This window comes from Epinephelus fuscoguttatus, linkage group LG21 (assembly GCF_011397635.1).
Source record: "Epinephelus fuscoguttatus linkage group LG21, E.fuscoguttatus.final_Chr_v1".
NCBI classification, from domain to species: Eukaryota; Metazoa; Chordata; class Actinopteri; order Perciformes; family Serranidae; genus Epinephelus; species Epinephelus fuscoguttatus.
Window position 1 is genome coordinate 4,710,060 of NC_064772.1, and position 17,714 is coordinate 4,727,773.

The 17,714-nt window shown below is 42.5% G+C and overlaps 1 protein-coding gene across 1 annotated transcript in view; it reads right to left on the reverse strand.

Annotated features, from left to right (window-relative positions):
- Positions 1-17,714, reverse strand: part of dnah5l (dynein, axonemal, heavy chain 5 like) — a 206,928-nt gene that overhangs the window by 121,129 nt on the left and 68,085 nt on the right. The window contains exons 32-47 of the mRNA XM_049565752.1: positions 17,036-17,185; positions 16,059-16,177; positions 15,846-15,982; positions 15,608-15,770; positions 14,795-14,906; positions 14,490-14,618; positions 12,102-12,301; positions 11,215-11,368; positions 11,018-11,128; positions 10,775-10,930; positions 10,407-10,535; positions 9,999-10,214; positions 9,747-9,893; positions 9,503-9,675; positions 9,344-9,414; positions 9,154-9,261 (exon numbers count right to left, since the gene is read on the reverse strand). Coding sequence (XP_049421709.1) covers positions 9,154-9,261; positions 9,344-9,414; positions 9,503-9,675; positions 9,747-9,893; positions 9,999-10,214; positions 10,407-10,535; positions 10,775-10,930; positions 11,018-11,128; positions 11,215-11,368; positions 12,102-12,301; positions 14,490-14,618; positions 14,795-14,906; positions 15,608-15,770; positions 15,846-15,982; positions 16,059-16,177; positions 17,036-17,185 — 2,275 coding nt within the window. The remainder of the gene's footprint in view (positions 1-9,153; positions 9,262-9,343; positions 9,415-9,502; positions 9,676-9,746; positions 9,894-9,998; positions 10,215-10,406; positions 10,536-10,774; positions 10,931-11,017; positions 11,129-11,214; positions 11,369-12,101; positions 12,302-14,489; positions 14,619-14,794; positions 14,907-15,607; positions 15,771-15,845; positions 15,983-16,058; positions 16,178-17,035; positions 17,186-17,714) is intronic.

Genomic DNA, 17,714 nt, shown 5'->3' on the forward strand with positions numbered 1-17,714 from the left:
AGGGAGATCTGCCCCGTCAAAGATGTGGACCAACCTGAACTGGATTGGGTCTTGGGTCAAAATTTTGAACATACCTTTGCTCCATTTTGTGTCTGTTTTGTGTCGTTTTGTCACACTGCAGCTATTTGGCTATTTACACCCATCTCTACATCTTGTTATTATGGATCCCACTGTGTGCTGTGATTGATGCTTGAGGTTGGAAGTGGTTAGGGTTAGGACAAAGAGGTCATGGTTAGGGCTAGTACTAGCTCATCTCAAATGTTAATGTAGTATATTTACCTGAAAAAACTCACAAATATACTGCCAAAAAGACAGGTGACATAGTATAGAGATTGACACAGTTCATGAAAGGAGTAAGATGTGGTGGATGAATGAGTCAATAACAGAACTTTCACACAGGACACTGGAGTTTGAGTCACAAGTGAAGCAATGTTCGCTTACTTTTAGACTTAGTTGACTTCTTTTTTTTTTTCAGTTTTTACAATGTATAAAGCTGCAGATGGCACACTGTGATCTTAAAATCTAGCACAATATCGTTCTGTTAATGTCATTTTTCAAACATTGCTAAGATGCCCAGGTATATGTAAATGCAAATGGCATTGTTGGCTACAGACACCTGGGTGTATGGAGCTAGAACAGTCTCAAAATGCCATAAATGCACAAAAAAGAATCACAAATGTATTTGGGAATTTATATATATATATATATATATATATATGTATATGCACACAAAAATATGGTTCATTCCATATATAAGTAAAAGAAAATTCACATATAAAAAATAATATTTATGAACATATTTGTGATGCACACACAAATATTTCTTGTTTTAAATATGTGCAATTGAAATTCACAAATGTACGCATGTAAAAGTATTTGTAATTTTCATTTTCAGGTTGTTACATTGATATATGAACCGTCAAACCTGCATTAACAAAGTGCTTTTAATTTGTAAACTTCCCTGCATTTGTGTGTGCAAGATTTGTGTCTAGTGAATAGCTGCATTTCCACAGCGCGTCTCTGGAGCGTCCCAGAAGCTGCACCCCGCTCCGCTTCATTGAAGATACGCACCAGGTCTATTTTTCAGCGACTACGCTTCCATTTCACGTCAAGCCACGTAGCTCAGATCGCACCAAACCGGAAACGGAACGCACACAGCATCCAGTAAATTTCAAAATACAACACAATGCATGGACTACGGATTGTGAACTCTCAATTTTTTTTTTAATTCGCGAAGTAACGTTGATGTGAACAACAAGGCGATCTCGAGTTGAACTTGTTTTCTCTCTTTCTCCTTCTGAATGAACTATTGTTTTGGTCTGGCTCACACTTTGTCTATTGCTTTTTATCACGTGATCTCGCAGTTCCCATGTGAGCATGCGGCTCCGCTACACTGCGCAACGCTCCAGAAACGCAGTACCCCAGTAGGTGAGGGTACACATTCCCGGTCGCTCCAGATACACGTCGTTAAAATGGAGTATGTGGAAATTGGGGGTAACGCCGGGTGCACAACCTATTTTTCCTATGGTCAACAATCACTTTTAATAGTGGAAAAAAAAAGTTTATGCATATTTTTCTTTTGCATAAATAAATGAGATATTGTTTGTTTACAACTGCGATTGCAATTTATTTCCTACTTCCGGCACCGTAACGCTCCGTTTCTCCCATGTTGTCAACGCCCGAGTAGGAAAAATCCAACGCCTCCACGGTCCGATGATCAACGGAACCGCTGCCGTGCTGCACGCTAGTCTGTTACTATCTGTCATTTTCACCTCCATTGGAATGAATGACTTCCGGTCAGCGTCAATCAGTCAATGCGTTAGGTTGTGCATCTAGGGCAAGGTGATGCTGCAGTAACGGAGGCTGCAGTTTCAGGACCACAGTTTCAGAATCCGTGTACCCTTCGTTCTTTCGTTTTTCTGTTTCAAAACCATCTTGTTTTTCTGTTTTAAAACCAGAACAGAAAAACGGGAAAACAGAACAACAGAAATTACACCTGTTGTAGTTGTTTTTTTGTTTTAAAATTAAAACAGAAGAACGTGAAAATTAGATTTTTAATTTCTTTGTTTTGTTATTGTGATATTTGGATAAATTCGGGGAATGCTGGGAGATCTGTGGAGGAACTTTTGAACTTCGCAGAGGAGTGCTCCATTCTCAACTACTTGTAGCCTAGTTATGGCCGCACTCCAGCCTTATGCAGACCTGATCTGTGAACTTTTTGAGAGTGGCAAGACACACGCAGAAATCAGTGACATTTTGCAGCAAACAAATTTCTGTTTGGCCCGTGGTAGAGCCCTGACCGATCCGTGACAGGTCCCTGTCATCACCTGGCCGGGCTCGTAGCTCTAATGAGATCCCTCACGATGACGTAGAGCATAGGGGGCTGACTGGTAACAGTAAGTTTAATATTTACATACACACACACACACACATACATGTATATATATATGTATATATATATATATATATACATGTATATATATACACATGTATATATATATACACATGTATATATATATATATATATATATATATATATATATATATATACATTTGTATATATATATATATATATATATATATATATATATATATATATACATATATACATATATACATATATATATATATATATATATATATATATATACAAAAAATGTCCTTCAGCAGTTTAGTAGTACAAATTTTATTTATTTTTTATAGTGTCGGATCAACCAGATCTGTGTGAGGGCCATCCAAGATGGGACTGTGTGGAAGCGTATACAGCTGGGATTACTCACTGGGAGAGCACAGTCACAGAACATCTTGACTTAAGTAGCTGGCCCAAATGCACATGCACGCCGTAATACTGATGACTATTTGAGCGCGTTCATGTGCCTAATGGATCTTGTCATGCTGCAACACATCTACGACTGTACAGTGGCAGAGACGCGTCGGTGTGGAGCGGTCCATGGTTGCCAACACGACTTGGCTACATTCTGGAGCTCTGCCAACAGATGTGCAGTAAGTGCGTCAGTGCAGGTGTAATGCACGCGCCACCACAAGCTGCAAAGTGGGCTCCCTTGCCAACCATCCCCGAGCAGAGGAGGTAGAATTGTGGTGTGTGAAGCGCAAATGCACAAAAAACAAAACTACAGGTGTAGTCTCGCATGACCAGTCTCCCTTACTTCGGAATGGGAGTCTGGGGACATTCGTCTTTCATTTTGTAATAGAAATGGGTGGGGATATCCAGACCACGTGATGGCGTTGCCATAGGTACGGCACATGTGTTACATGTAACAGAGATGTACCAGAAACACAGAGAGCAGGTTACCGGTGCGTAGTACTGTGATGTTGATTCGTAATGTAGTTAGTCATGGCTCAGGCTACTACACCGAAGAAACTTGTCGATATTTGTCGAGGTTGTTCGGAGTCGTTCCTGTCATCGAAAAAAAAAGCACCAGATATTTTCTGTTGTACTACGGACAACAATTCGGGGAGCAGCAATTCCGGTGTAGGTGGGTATAAGGCAAAGTTAATCAGCCGTTGGTCGAGGAAGTAGGCCTACATAAGTACACGAATTTGGATCCTATCACATCACTGCCGCTGGAGCCAGCGCTAGTTTCAACTTTCCTATAGGAATGTCCACAGACGACAGAGTCAGCCAGCGTGCTGATGTCATCGGCGTCTGTGTAAGAGACTACATGAGGTGCTGTCATGCAGTGTGTGAAGAGTGCACCGTGAAAATATACAGTGTGTGTGCTGATTGTGAGTAATGTGTGCGTGTGTGACAAAAAATGACAAAACTTAAAAGCTTATAAAATTCATGGTCAACCATACATATCTGTATCTGGACAGCCTTGTTCGTATTATGGGCAGATTTTCTTGTGGGACGCAAATTCGTAGGATACCATACAACTTCCTGTTTGCGCATCCGTGGCATCACTGGTTTCCCCGTCACCTCAATCCGTTAAAACAGAGCTTTTAATCCAGTTTCTCGCTTCTTTTATTAACGAACCACTTGCTCTCAGCTTTTATTGTATGTACTTTTTAAACATGGACTAAGGTTTTAAGCCATCGGGCCTGTGGTTGTCATGGATCATAGACTACCGCAGAAGTGAACGCAGAAGTCGCCAGCTGAAACGCATTAGCGAGGCGCCAACTTTTAAAAATCGTTTAACTGTGGGAGACCTACAACTCACCACCTGAAGCGGACTGCCCCCTTAAAATTGGGGAAGGTCCCCTTGGACATTTCGGCCCCACGACCAAGGGTAAAATTTTTAACTCACCTCCGTGTGTTGATGCTGTGTCCCGGGGTACGGATCTCCAGCACAGGCCGCAGGTATGTTGGCTGTGTGTGAGTCCTGCCTCCCGACCCTGTCAAAACTGAGGGAGAGCATCTCCGGACTGCAGGCCGACATCAAGGGAAAAGATCCTCCTGGATTTTACCACCATTGCCACGACCCAGACGAAACATATTGCTCACCTGACGGCATCCGGCGCTGGTGACCGGAGCATGATGGCCCCGAACAACACCACCCTGCCGTGGACTGGCTCCATAACCACCGGAACTCCGACACCAGCACTAGCCCAGTCCCGCTGGCACCGCCAGGGAGCCAAGCCCAAATCATCGGCACTCTCCACCTCCTGCCTTTGCCCCGCAGAGCCGCAGCGCTTCATCACGGAGGGTGGAGCAGGAGCACCGGTGAGCTCAGCTCCACTCAAGCTGAGGGAGCCCTGGTCGGTGGTGGCCAGGGGCTCTGGGGCTCGTCCATCTCCTCCTACTCCGCCTCTGGAGCTGCCGTTGGATAACAGGTATGACATCCTAAGCCTGCAGGACTTCCCTCCCGTGGATGCTTCATCCAGCTCGCCTGTGGAACCTGTAGGCCTACGTCTAGCTGGCCGTGGCTCTCACCAGTCCAGGAATCGGCATCTGCTTGTCCAGCCTGACCCCTCCCCTCCATCCCGGTCAGGAGGAACCGCGGCCCGGCGCCACAAACATCGGGCTCCATCCCGTCACCGTCGAACCTCCAGGCAGTCGGAGGTGCGCACTCGGGAGCAGCGCACCCCCTCTGTGCTAGTGATCGGGACCTCCATGGTCAGGCACGTGGAAGTGCACAACGGCCGCACCTTCTGCCACCCTGGTGCCCGTGTCAGTGAGGTTGCATCCTCCGCCCTCCAGCTGACTGCACGGCACTGCTCGGCCTCCACACTGGTCCTGGAGGCCGGTATCAACGACCTCAGGAACCAGCAGTCAGAGGTCCTCAAGCAGGACTTCATCTCCCTGGTGGACCGCCTGCTGGACACGGGGAAGTGGCTAATTATTTCCGGCCCCCACATTGTTATGGTGACGTCACCACCAGCCGCCTTCGTCAGCTGCACCTGTGGCTGAAGGGACACTGCCTGTCCAAAAGTATCCCCTTTGTCGACAATTTTATAGCTTTTTTAAACAGACCCCACCTTTTTAAATGGGACGGCCTCCACCCAAACCAGGAGGGATCACGGCTTTTATCAGTCAACATTGACCTGACCGTCCGATCCTGCACCACAGCCACCTCCTCCCTCCTCCACTACACATTGCACCACACACACTTCTCCCTCAGTAGCACCTTCTCTGCAACCGGAAACACAGGACATTCACACCATAAAAACCATAATTACACTTAGAAAGTTGAAACCCAGGAATGTTTTTAGACCTAACCGTGTTTTTAACATCCATTTGAAAAGTCATGAAGAGCGCACGTTCAGCACAAACATTAAAATGGCAGTGCTGAACGTGCGCTCCCTTTTAAACAAATCTTTTATCATAAATGATTTAATTTTAGACAATAACCTAGACAGTATTCTCCTTACAGAGACATGGCTTGGCACCGACGCACCTGTTGTTCTCACCGAGGCTTCTCCACTAAATTTTAATTTTTTATATTCTATTAGGGGAGGTAAAAGAGGAGGCGGAACTGCATCAGTAACAAAAACCACAATGTCCTCAAATGAAGTTTCTTTTAGCAGTTACACGTCATTTGAGCATCATGCCTTTGTTTTTAGCAGCCCTCCTATCCATTGTATAACCTGCATTACAGACCACCCCAGTACTCCACTTCTTTTATCAGTGATTTTTCTGAATTATTATCAATCATTCACTCCACCTACAACAGGATTTTAATAACTGGTGATTTTAATCTACACATTGACAACACCTCGGACCCAGTATCCAGAGAATTTTTGAACATCTTAAACTGGATTTTAAACAACATATCACGCAGGCGACCCACAGCAGAGGGCACACCCTGGACCTGGTCATAACCTATGGCCTGTCCGTGGGTGTGTCCTCTGTTGTGGATCTGGCTGTGTCTGACCACTTTTGTGTGTTTTTTAACATCACCAGTTTTAACCAACAGGAGGCCCTGGTGAGAACAGTGAGGAAACGCTACCTAACTTCTGAAGTGGCTACAAATTTTATCCAGATTTTACAGAGCACTCCTGCTGAAATTTTACCAGCACCCTGTGATTTTATTGTGGACAATTTTAACAACAACCTCAAGTCAACACTGGACTCAGTGGCTCCACTTTTAATCAAAACAATTAGAACAAAACCTACTCCCCCATGGAGAAATCAGGAAATCAAACGACTGAAAAGATACTGCAGGAGTGCTGAGAGAAGGTGGAGAAAATAAAACCTAACAGTCCACTACGAAATATTACGTCAACATCTCAAAACCTACAATAACGCAGTCAAACACGCAAGAATTTCCCACTTCAAAAAACTAATCTCTGACAATAAAAACAATCCCAAATTCTTCTTCTCTACAATAGATATTTTAACAAACAGTAATTTTAACAGATCACTTAAGACAACAACCAATGCCCTTTGTGAGGACTTTGCAGACCACTTCAGAAGTAAAATCAATGACATCAGATCCAGTCTTTTATCGCAACAGATTTTAACTGTCGACACACCTGGATCATTGCTTTTACCTGAGGAAACACTGGAGAGTTTTCTCCCAAGTAAAGCCCACAACCTGCCTTTTAGACCCAATTCCCACACCATTTTTTAAAACATTTTATGGATTCTTTGAGGAACAGCTACTGTACATGGTGAATTGCTCTCTTCAGACAGGTGTCTTCCCGGCCTCCTTGAAAACGGCGGTGGTGAAGCGCCTTCTGAAGAAGAGCAATTTAGACCCCAACATTTTTAATAATTATCGGCCTGTATCCAACTTACCATTTTTAAGCAAAATTTTAGAAAAACTGGTTTTTAACCAAGTAAATGATTTTTTAAATACAAATAACACTTTAGAGAAGTATCAGTCTGGTTTTAGGATGAACCACAGTACCGAGACAGCCCTTTTAAAGATTTTAAACGACATCAGGTGCAATTTAGATAACCATAAACTCACAGTCTTGGTACTACTGGATCAAACCGCCGCCTTCAATACAGTAGATCATCACATTTTATTAAATAGACTGAGGCACTTGGTCGGCCTCTCTGGTACTGTTTTTAACTGGTTCGTCTCTTACCTTACTGGTCGACACTTCTTTATAAGTATGGATACATGTTCCTCAGGAACCCATGAGATAAAGTGTGGGGTCCCCCAGGGCTCAATTTTAGGTCCAACTCTTTTTAATCTCTACATGCTTCCTCTGGGGGACGTCATCAGGAGGCACGGCATCAGCTTTCATAGTTATGCTGATGATACGCAACTGTACATCACCGTGTCTCCTGATGACACAGGGCCAATCGATGCCCTTTTTAACTGCATTTTAGATATAAAGTCATGGATGGCAACAAATTTCCTGCAGCTCAACCAGGACAAAACAGAGGTTTTAGTCATTGGTCCTGAAGGCCAGAGAGAGAAACTCAACTGCAAGCCTACTCAACCGAGTAGGCTTGCATCTCTGGTCTGGCATAGTGCAATGAATTTGCGATTTATCTTGTCCAAAAGATGGAAGGACCAATGAACACCGGGGGTGGGACGGGTCTAGCGATTAGCCAATCAGCGCCGCTGATGTCAAGCTGTGCGCCTGTGGGTAACTGGTGAGGATAGCAACAATGGCGACTGCTACAGATCCTACAGACCACATTAACGATGCTATCGAGGTATTTCGCCACTACTCGCGTTAATGGAGGACCAAATTAAGGAAGCTGCTAAACTGGATTTAACAGCGATGCAGCTGGGCGTGCACGACGATGGAGACATTTTAAACGGGCAATGCTCGCTTGTTTTTGGCACCCCCGAGGCATGGATAATAATGACGTCAGATTCTGTGTGAGTCGTTGATCTCTACTGAATGGTTACTGAATCAAATTCCTTCCCCCTTGTAAATCGCTTTCAATGGAGGCGAGGTCAGACTGAAGGTTCTGGGAGCTTCAGTCTGACACTCAGGCTAATATAATCTGACTTCTTTTTGCAACTAGTGGACTCGCCCCCTGCTGGCCATTAGAAAGAATGCATGTTTAAGGCACTTCAGCATTGGCTGTACTTTTCAGACCGGGAGATAACCCCTTTGTCACAACAATAAAAACTTCTTCTTTTTGTCTAATTTAAACACAGTTTTTTGAGGTGAATCCATCCAGCCCAGTCGCCGGAAGAAAATGTTGGCAATGTAATGTTTGTGCAAACTATGGCTGCATTATATTTGCATGTTTCATACATATTATATCAAAGTTTTTAAAGTGATGTAGTGTATGAGCTGACTTTGTCATCAGGAGGTGGAGGGGATAGTGGTGTGACACCAAGGAGAGATGCCTGCCAGCTGCAGCCCACTGTTTAAGACCAACAAAGAACACTGGATTTATCAAGTTATTGTTGTGTTTCCTGTGAATTAAAACAAAAGCGGTTGTTTTTACTGATATATCCCTGTATTTCCTTCTGGGACAGTGCCCCCCAAACCGAGTACTTTAAGCCAAAACATGAGCTTTTCCTAAACATAACCAAGTGGTTGTTGTGCCAAACCTAACCAGATGTTAACCACATTGCTGTTGAAATGTAAAGTTTAATCGTATCCGCTACGTAATAATGTGCAAATGTAATGTATCTGTCGTTTGCAGAAAAGTACAGTGCCAGCTATCTGGTGACTGGGTTGATCCATCAATAGTTACTAAAGCAGAAGGCTTCCAGTAACTATTCATGCACCACTCTGTACAGAAGTAATCACATACACACATTGACACACCTTTGTAGATGCGTCCAAGTCCTCTGTAGTCCATCTGGTCCGAACAGTTGAAAACCACCACATATTTCCCCAGACAGCGACCCATGTCTTTAGTGGTCTCCGTCTTACCTGAACATACACATACACTGAGTTAAAGCAACATGCAACGCAGACATTTTAGTGAGTTGTCATTAGAGACAAGAACTGTTACCTGTTCCTGCCGGACCAGCCGGAGCTCCGCCCATACTCATCCCCAGAGCCTGGGACAGAGTTATGTAACACCTGGACAGAAGAACATATTCAACTCTGACTGGACGTTTAAGTGTTAATAATGGTATGACCCAGCAGTCAGTGTCGGGTGTCTGTGTACCTGTCTGTCAGCGGGGTGATGACCAGTCGGTCTGTACAGCCCAGGTATTCATTACAATAGCTGAACTCCACATCTGTGATTTGGATGACACATCTGTCCGTCTCCTCCAGGAAGTAAAACCTTGACTGTTTTTGCCACTCAAAGTCTGACGCAGATCGCACGTTTAGACGCACCTAATGTAGATAATTACATTGTAGAAAATACTGCTTCAATCAACAAACTAAATTCTTGTCTGTCCACCCACCAGCTCGTCGAAGATGTCTCTCTGGTGGACATGGATGGTGATGAGCGTCTCGTACTTGGTCCTCTCATTTCTGCTCAGCTCTCTGGTTGTCATGTCAATCAGCTCGTTGAGCAGATCCAGGAACTTCTGATTGGTCGTCTGCATGATCTGTCAGCCAATCAGATGAGGAACAGTGAGGGGAGAGGATCTGCATGGTAATGAAAAGACAGGTTTAATGTTTCCTCTCTGATTCTTTTTTCAAAATACAGGTACCTTCTTGTCAGACTTGCTGAGGACGAGTGCATCTTCTGCGTCTCTGGTCCAGATCATTTGGATTCCCAGCAGGCCAACCTGAGCTGGAAATGCCAACTGAAACTCCAGCAGCTTCATGCCTGGGTCGCTGATGGCCAGGTAGGCCTGACGGATGATAGCATGGAGGGTCTGCCTCACCCCTGCTAACAGCTGTCCTAACCACACCTCCACGTTTCCCTGGGAGAGACAAGTCTGACAGGTAAAGCTGCGGCCCTCACGAGTCAAACATGACGTGTGTTCATGTGGAGAGGGATTACTGCTGGATGAGTCTGTATATTGTTTTGTAGGAAAATCCAGCATAAATCCAAAAATCAAAATAAAGTAGTACGGTCCCCATAATGACAGTGATTTCAGTTTTAGTGTGTGTACCTGTGCCAGGATGGGTTGGCTCAGCTCCACAGTTTCTCCTTCTTGAGACTGAAAACTGATGATCTGATCATACTGCTTCTCATTGAAAACAACTCTGTTGACATTGTCAAACAGACTGAGCAGATGAACCTGAGAGACAGAGACAGAAAGAGATTAACTAAATAAGACTTTTCCAAACAACAACACAGAAAAACAGACAAGAATACAGGAAAGAGGTCAAAAGGAAGAAAAGCAGAGAGACATCAAGGAGAACGGGGAAAAAGTAAAACTCAAACAGATTTTTTTTGTGGGCCTATTTTACTAAAGAAACATGAATGAAATATTAGTGACAGCAGTAGAAGTGTATGACCTGTACACCTGCGTGTTACCTGTATAGTGTGTGAGTCCGAGGCTTGGCCCAGGATCTCCAGCAGGGCAGGGTCAGACACAAAGAAAAAACGAGGAAACACCAAGCGCTTCTTCTCCAGGTAACCGGACAGAGACTTCTGACAGAGCTCCAACTGCTCCAGCAGGTGAGGCAACAACTACAGGAGGAGGAGACACAGTGTCATGGTTAACAACCCTGTTAAGTACTGTGTGTGTTGTGTTGCTCTAAGATATGTGGGCAGCACCTGGCTGAGCGTCTCGTCTCCCACACAGCACTGCACCATGTTGGGGAGCTCATGGGCTCGCTGCATGATCCTCTGCCATGACTTGTCAATGTTCTGGAAACGTTTGGCCTCCTGGATGAGGCAAAGACAAACTTTAAGATCTACCTGAAGTGAGAGGAAATGTTTAAATTACAAGTGTAACATGATGATCATGTGACCTGAGGCAGCTGCTTGGCGATATCTCCACCCACAAACACCGCCTCCAGGTAGATCCAAAGGTTTTGAACCGACAGCCACTTCTCAATGATCTCTGAGGTGTTTGAGAGTTTCTGGACCCACAGCTGGATGGATGGCTTAAACGGAGCGTTATACCTGCAGCAGAAAGGACCACAGATGGCATGTTCATTCATTCATTCATTCACCCACTCACCCACCCATTCATATATTCATTTATCCAGTCATTTATTTATTCATTCTTTTATCCAGTCATTCATTCATTTTCCATGAATTAATTTATCCAATCATTTATTCAACCATTCATTATACATTAATTCTTCCATTCATTTGTTCATTCATTCATTCATTCATTCATTCATATGTTTAACTTATTTTCTACACTGACATTTGTACATTCTTTCCATTCTTTTTTCTCTACATTTTATGCCATGTTTATTTGAATTTTTTGCTTTCATATCTTTCGGTTCTTTCGTCTTTCCGTCCTTGTCTCTTCCTTCTTTCCTTCTTCCTTTCTTCCTGGTCTCTTCCTCCCCTACCTTCTTTCTTTCTTCCTTGTCTCTTCCTTCTTTCCTTCTTCCTGCCATCCTTGTCTCTACCTTATTTTCTTCCTTCTCCTTTGTCTATTCCTTCCTTCCTTGTCTCTTCCTTCCTTCCACTCTTCCTTTTTACCATCAGTTTCTTCCTTCTTTCTTTGTCTCTTCCTTCTTTCCTTTTTTCCTCCTTCCTTGTCTCCTCCTTTCTTTGTTCCTTCTTTCCATCCTTGTCTCTACCTTATTTTCTTTTTGTGTGTTTGCTTTAAGATCTCCATCTTTCCTGCCTTCTAAGTCACTTCTGTCTCCCTTCCTTGCCCGAGGCCTCATCTCTCCACCTGTTACTCAGCAGTGATGCCAGCACCATCAGACTGTCCTCCATCATGGAGATCTTCTCAGCAGTGTCGGCTCCTTTCAGCAGCAATTCTCCTCGGGTCCTGAAGGTGGCAAAGCTGAGCGTCTGACTGCTCCACTCGGCCATCACATCCTTCAGCTTGGCCTCGATGTCTCGCTCCTTCACAGCACTGATACAAACGTCCTGACACATACAGGAAAACATTCCCAATCAGCAACCTTCTCTCAACAGTTTAACCCTGAAAACTCTGGAACTCTGGAACTTCTCCATCTGGAACTTCTCCATCTTTTAACTATTGCTGCAGAGCTTTGATATTGTTTTAAAGTATTCTTGAATTTCCATATCATTAAAAAAAAAAAAAAGAAAGAAATTCAGGATTTTATCTTTTAAAGTTACCAATTTTCAGGATCATCTCACTTGCACTAGTATTCCAGACTTTTCAGGGTTATTCCAATTTTTCTGGGTTGTTTTTGTATTTCTGGATTTCAGACATTTTTTCAAAATCATGCTCCACTTTTTAAAGTTATTTTCATCCAAAAGCAGTCTTAAGAAGCACCCCTGACTTTTCTAATTTTCTGGATTATTCTTTATTTTTCAATATGATTTCAAATGTTATTGGATCACTCCCAACTCTACAGAAGTAAATTATAGTATTGTAAGATTATATCTTTCGTTCTTCAGTGTTGGATTATTGCCCAAAAATTGAGCATTCTTGTGGGGTCTTTTTGTGTGTCCTATAAAAATAAACCTCTGGCCTTTTAGGAATATTCTAGACTTTTCAGGATTATATCTTTTAAAATTATCACCACTTTTCAAGATCATCTTACTTGCACCACTATATTAGACTTTTCCAGATTAATACTTACTTTTAAGGTTATTCACAACTTTTGATGGTCTTTTTTGGACATTTCAGGATTTAAAAAGTGAGCTAAGTCCCAGAATAAATTAAAATTTAAAATTAAAAATTGGATCTGAAAACTATGTGAAATATCATCTGCTCAGAAGATCAGCTGATGTATGAAACTTTCCATACATCTGGAACTGTAATTTATGATAAAATTAAAGAACAGGCATTATAATGTGAGACTAAAACAATAAAAGATTAAACATACTAAGTTTAATATTCATTCCATAACCGATTATCCTGTTGGCGGTCGCGGGGGGGCTGGAGCCTACTGCAGCTGACACTGGGCGAGAGGCAGGATACTCCCTGGACAGGTTTCCAGACTATCACAGGGCTGACACATAGAGACAGACAACCATTCACGCTCACATTCACACCTACGGACAATTTAGATTCACCATTTAACCTGCATGTCTTTGGACTGTGGGAGGAAGCTGCAGAACCCATGAAGAAAACCCATGATAACATAGGGAGAACATGCAAACTTACTGCTATGAAGCAACAATGCTAATCACTACATCATCACTGTTTGATTTAAAGAACATAAATTCAGGGCAGCAGCCTGAGTTTATTAATGTTCTTTTAATCAAAGAGGTGAAAGTAACAGAGTTAACCTTTTCAGTTCCCCCCTCCATTGTGATAGACATAACTTTTCTAAGATGTCTAAATCTATAATTACTATCATCTGACTCCATCCAAATGCATAGACTTATTTGATGGGATGTCTGTAGCCAATCAGTGTCCTACATCATGTTCTACATCATACATCATCTACATCATCAGCAAGAAGGAAGCGCAAGCCATGTCTCAGTCTGTTCATATTGTTAAAGTATATAATTTGTGTTTTAACTGTGTGTAAAGTAAACATGAGATGTTATATTACTCATACATGTCAAAAATCCTATGAAATATTTACAGCTTTTACTCTGGATTATTTTCAAAAGCATCCTTCCATTAGAATGGACAGTGGATCTAAGTGTCACAGGAAAATAATTAGGGGAAATACTGCATAAATATGGAAATAATGTTTGGACTATATTTTCTGATAATACAATCAGCTTATAATGCATTTTATTGATTATGTACAAACAATATTCATCTCAGGTGGGTTTCAACATACTCTTCTGGAGATAAAGAATATCTTGAGTTAGATGAGTTAACCATTCATAAAAAAAATATGATTTCCATGTTTTTTGTTGGAAAAAAGGTCTGTTTGACCATTTATTGTCATTTTTACTATTAGATGATTTCTGGGTTCAGATTTTCCATCCATTGGAATGGACAGGAAAAAATAACATGGAATAAAGTATAATGAAAAAAATTTCTAAGTTCAAGTGCTTTCTGAGTAGAAATCCATGGTTACAATATATTTTTCTGTGTTTGGAACATAATTGGGTTCTGAAAGGGTTAAGAACTTCAACATCAGTGTCTGTATGTAAACACCTTCAGTGTTTTCAGCATAAGTACCTCAATGTCTTCTTTATTTTTCAGCAGTGGAGCCTCCATGATGTTTCTGAGGGAAAAACACTCTGATCCCACCTGGAAGCTGTGACCAGTCAGCTCACTGAGACGAGTCCAGTGTCGGGACAGCATCGCCTGAAGGACACAGGAAGTTAGTAACATGTCATCATTGCCTTTCTGAGGATGTTTGTACATTTAAAATCATCTCTAATGTGAATTGAAATATTAAAATCTACTGTTACATCTCACTCTGAGAGACGTAAGTGAGGTCAGACAGGCAGACACACAGACAGACACACAGGTAGTCCCACCTTGTTGGCCATCATGTAGAGCAGAGGACACGTCTCAGTGAAGTCATCGATGGTCTTTTTCAGATCTCTGAAGGCCTGCCACTCCTTTAACGCCTTTGGAAGCTTTCGGATCCTGAAAACACAAAAGACGACCCAGAGAGAGATGAAGCAATCAGTGCTGCCAGGGAGACCAACTGATCAGATTTTATTGATACTGACTTATTCTGCTTATCGGTTTGATCCTTTATTGAGTCCCATATTAATTCCTGATCAATTTTCAGTGTGGGGAAAAAGCCCTGTACAGGTTTTAACATCTGTGAGTCTGCTCACAGTGTAGATGACTGGCTCCCAGCCACCATTTTAGGGATCACCAAAGCTGCACAGGGGGTCATGAGGCCTTCTTGATTTTAAGGGGTGTGAGACAACAAAACTTTGGATTATTATTCAAGATAGAAACTTAAAGAAAAATCTCACAGAGTAAGGGCACTGTGAAGACCTGAACAAAGGCCACTACATAAACTGGATTCAAAGCTCTATGCTGTTCAAGGTGGCTTGATTGCAAATTTCCAGCAGTGTAGATGCAAGAGTTTGATGTCACTGATTTTCAATGCGCAACTGTCAGAAAAACATGCCAACATTAATAACAAGAACTGATGAGCTCGGAGGCTTATGATTCCAATAAATCAGATACTTTGATACCAGTTTTCGACTCCCATCCCTTGCTGCCAATGGTTATTCAAAGCTGAAGTACAGATTTTAATTGGTTGACTGAATTACTTCAGACTTTTAATTTAACTCTAAAACATTTGTCGATAATGTTCCTCCCTGCTGTACCGGTTCTGGAAGTCCTGCAGCTCGTTGTTGATCTTCTCGATGTTGAGGTCAGCCCACAGGATGTCGTAGTAGCTGGCAACGCTGTCAATGACAGAGTTATACAGAGTGTAGAGTTTGGACAGCAGAGAGAGTTCCCTCTTAATCCTCTGCAGCTCCGGATACTCTGAAGGAAAGAGAGGAAAGATTAGGAAGGAATAACAGAAGGAAGGAATCCAGTCTGTCAGTCAGTCAGTCATACCGTTAACAGGCAGTCCAAATAGCTCCTCTCCTCCAGAGCAGGTGGTGTATGTCCTCCACAGCTGATCAAACTCAGCCTGAAAACTCTGCAGCCGCTCACTAGCTTCAGCTGGAGCGACCCCCTCCATCCCTGGACCCCTGCAAACACACACCTCTGACTTATTGTGCACGTTGTTATCATGCACCATGACAGCTGTTGGTCCCTGACATGTACCTGTGGTTGTAATCGCTGCAGAATCTCTGAACGTGGCTCTGAAAGCTCTGCACTGCAGACAGCAGGTCTGCCTTCATGCTGGGTTGGATCCTCACCAGAGTGTTCTGGTTCTGCACCACCTGAAACCACAAAACACACCCAGAAACACACACACACACCATCAGCCTTCACAAAGTGGTCACCAGTCTTCCAGAAGTCTGTACAAAACCAGCCAAATATAAAGATCAGGAAATAAGAGAAATGTTTCTGTATAAAAATAAAATCCAAATAGTCTGAAATAACAACAACAACAACAACAACAACAACAACAAAGAAAAACATACTAAAGCGTTAATGTGGAGCCCTGACACTGATAGCTGGAAACTGTATCTGGTTTACTGTCGAGTTTTGTGCAACTAATGTTTCAACACTAATTCTTGAAATATTTATACTCATTGGGCATGTTAGACAGGATATGAAAATGCACAGTTGAACTGGTTATTAACTTTTGCATAAGCAAAACCTTGGTTGTGTTAAAGCACTTTGAAAATAAATGAACTTAAATTAAATAATACTTGTGTTAGTAAAACTTCTACTAGTTAAATGCTTTATTTCTAGTTAATGTTGGTTTGTAATAGAGGACCATAAACAGTCGTCCTTGGTTAGTAATAACATGAGGTCCTGAGGATTAACTCCACAAGAGGGCAATGTTACAACATTTGGACCACAAGGTTCAATCAGTCCAAATCCCAATTATTTTTCAGTTTGAGCAGCTTAGGTGTAAAAGTATTTTTTTAATTTATATTAAAGAGTGAAGTACTTTTTTAAATGAAAAACTACATTCTGTCATTCAATTAAACATGTTGAGGCAATAACATTTTCTCTTCAACAAACACCATCCTGTGCTCGTCTCAGTGTGGCAGATATGCATCAGATTTGTCTTTATCAACCACATTTCCTCTGCAGTGACATCATGAACACGCCTCCCTCCGTCTCACCAGGGCGCTGAGGTTCCTCCAGGCATACGTCAGGCCATCCACGCGCTCAGCGTTCCCGTCGTTGAAGAGCAGCTCATGTTTGTTGAGCAGAGCGAAGGATTCCTCCACCGGGCCAATGGTGGCGTCGATACGAACCTCTTCCTCCCGAACCTCAAACAATAAAGAGTGAAGAGGTGAACGAGTGAGGGACCAATGAATGAATTACAATCCCTGGGCTGAGGAATACATGAGAGCAGAAATAAACAAGAAAAGGACTGAATGACTAAACAGTACTTGATTACCTGTACAGTATTACCGAAAATATTAACAGTACATAGCAGTAGTGCTCTAGGTACTATTAGTCAAAGTACTTTATTGTTTAGATAAAATATTATTATTTAATCATTAGAACGCAGTTTGATCAAATAAATATCATTAATACAAATTCTACGCATGAATGAAAACATAAATGTTTACATGAAGGTATTTATTAATTTATTAATGAATGACCACATGCATCCATCCCTTTTCATAAACGCTTATCCTCTTGAGGGTCGTGGGAGGGGCTGGAGCCTAGCCCAGCTGACATTGGGCAAGAGGCAGGGTTCATCCTGGACAGGATGCCGGACTATTGCAGGGCTAACATATAGAGACAGACAACCATTCACACTCACATTCACACCTAAGGACAATTTAGAGT